General features: G+C 46.5%; 1 protein-coding gene across 6 annotated transcripts in view; it reads left to right on the top strand.

The window, feature by feature from the left end:
• Nucleotides 1–2,500, top strand: part of plekhg2 (pleckstrin homology domain containing, family G (with RhoGef domain) member 2) — a 240,143-nt gene that overhangs the window by 19,657 nt on the left and 217,986 nt on the right. For all 6 annotated transcript variants that reach the window (XM_039822798.1, XM_039822818.1, XM_039822788.1 and 3 more), the window contains exon 3: nucleotides 1,237–1,337. In XM_039822798.1, the coding sequence (XP_039678732.1) occupies nucleotides 1,237–1,337 (101 nt within the window). The remainder of the gene's footprint in view (nucleotides 1–1,236; nucleotides 1,338–2,500) is intronic.

Genomic DNA, 2,500 nt, shown 5'->3' with positions numbered 1-2,500 from the left:
GGTGTACAGATTCAGACTCTGATAACCAGCTTTCAGTTTCTCGGTCGCTTCCTGTTTTTCTCGTGTGCTGTTTCCTGTTTGGCTTCCCGTCTGATGGCAGCGCCGCTGATTGACAGCCGCTGGTGGTTTTCCTGTTCGCACCGTTAGCTTCGATCTCAGCGTCTGATATTGACTACGTGTGTGTTCTGGTAGGTGAGGGAGAGGCCGGAAGCTGAGTCTCATCAGGGTTGGTAAAGGAGACCTTTCATTGCAGTTGTTCAGGTTGACGCTGTGTACTTTGTGTCTCTATTAGAACATGTTTACATGCTTTAATGTTCAAAAAACACACTGTATTTTTGTTCATATCGTCCATGGCTACTGTGGGTTCACGATCTGTGCTGCCTGCACGATCGCACGAACGCGTATAGCTCCTATGGCGCCATGTTGATGCTAACAAGCCATCACCTCCCCCGTTAGCATCCCATTGACTCCCATTCATTTTGGCGTCACTTTGACAGCGAATAACTTTACATCTGAAGCGTTTAAAGACTCTATTTGTCCTGTTGTTTATTTCTAAAGAAACACGACAATGTATAAAAGGCTCCGTTACCTTGTAGCTCACGTTATGGCTCCGTAGCAGACGCTTTTATAACAATAGGCTAACGATTGGGTCATAACCACGAGACTTACTGTCACACAGTAGAGGAATTACCGTATAGTACAGGAGAAGCTCACAGGCAGTTTGGACTTCCATTATCTGTTTAGGTTTAATGACTAATGTTAACTAGCATGTTAGTGATCAGTAATTAGCCTGTGCCTATGTTATCTCCTTACATATACCTACGCTCTCCGTCTCTGTAAGATTGGGAATGATTGAGATTTCTCTCGCACAGCTACCAGAAGACTTCACACTTTCAGACAGGTTGCTCACGTCACATCTACGTCTTCAAGCTCAGTTGGAGGCTGCTCAGTAACGCTCAGCCAGCACCGGGAAAGAGACTTCTGATATCCTTCTCTGGTCTCCGTCCAGAGACACGGGCTCTGCTGGTCCAGTTTATATATACTGACCATGCCTGGACCCTGTGTCCGAGGTGCTCTGTTGGAGCTACAGGTAGCTAAATGTTGAATAACATGTAGACCTTTTATAAACTGACACCATGTCTGTCTTTCTCTCGGTGTGTGTGTGTGTGTGTGTGTGTGTGTGTGTGTGTGTGTGTGTGTGTGTGTGTGTGTGTGTGTGTGTGTGTGTGTGTGGAGGATTATCTCGGCTGCATCATCGACTGCGGCTCTCTGCCGCTGAAACCGGAGCAGGTCAGCTCTCTGTTCTGCAACATCGAGGACATCTACGAGTTCAACAGGTAGGGCTGTGTGTGTATCTGTGTCTGTGGGTTTCTGTGTGTGTGTGTGTGTGTGTGTGTGTGTGTGTGTTTGTGTGTGTGTGTCTGTGGGTTTCTGTGTGTATGTGTGTGTATGTGTGTGTGTGTTTGTGTGTTTGTGTCTGTGTGTCTGTGGGTTTCTGTGTGTGTTTCTGTGCGTGCGTGTCTGTGTGTGTATGTCTCTGTGTGTGTATGTCTCTGTGTGTGTATGTGTGTGTGTGTTTGTGTGTTTGTGTGTGTGTGTCTGTGGGTTTCTGTGTGCGTGTCTCTGTGTGTGTGTGCGTGCGTTCATCCGTACGTGCGTGCGTGTGTGTTTGTGTGTGTGTGCGTGCATGCGTATGTGTGTTTATATTTATGTGTGTTTGGTTGTTTCTTTCTGTGTGTGTGTGCGTGTGTATGTGTGTGTGTGTGTGTGTGTGTGTGTGTGTGTGTGCGTAAAGATCGCTAAACTTAACTGTCATGTGATCGGCCGGTCGCCACATTTTCGTAAGACAAGAACATACAAATTGTTGTGCGTAAGACCCCATTCATGAGGAATGCATTGCACACACAGACACACACACGCACACACACACACACACAGACACACATCCACGCACACACACACACACGCACACACACACACACACAGACACACATCCACGCACACACACACACATAGGTTACTACAACACATGTCTTGTATTTAAAAGTGATTTAATGTCCCAGAAGAAGTTAAGGGGGTTCCTGTCCCGTGTGTGTCCAGCGTAGCACTGAGATGTACATTTTTGTGTTGGTGTTGCACGGAGCGACTACTTAACGGGACCCCTAGTTTTAACCCCTTTTTCTTACCTAAACTCGTGGTTTTGGTGTCTGAAGTTAACGGTAAAGATCGCTAAATGTAACCGCTTAACTGTCCCGTGACGGAACAGCAGTCGCTGTCATTTTGTAGTTATCTCCTTTTAACACGCTGTAATCAAAGTACACGTCCAAAGATGATAGTAGGAGACATGTCGGCCATCTTTGCTAGTGTGTGTGTGTGTGTGTGTGAGAGAGAGAGAGTGTGTCTGTCTGTATGTGTGTGTGTGTGTGTGTGTGTGGGACTCAGGACTTATTTTTCTGTCCTTTTCTCAGACAAAGAAATGGAGAGAAACCAGGTCAGAAAC

Source organism: Perca fluviatilis, chromosome 2 (assembly GCF_010015445.1).
Source record: "Perca fluviatilis chromosome 2, GENO_Pfluv_1.0, whole genome shotgun sequence".
Lineage (NCBI taxonomy): Eukaryota > Metazoa > Chordata > Actinopteri > Perciformes > Percidae > Perca > Perca fluviatilis.
The sequence above is the reverse complement of the archived record's forward strand: the minus strand, read 5'-3'. Positions and strand labels throughout refer to the sequence as shown.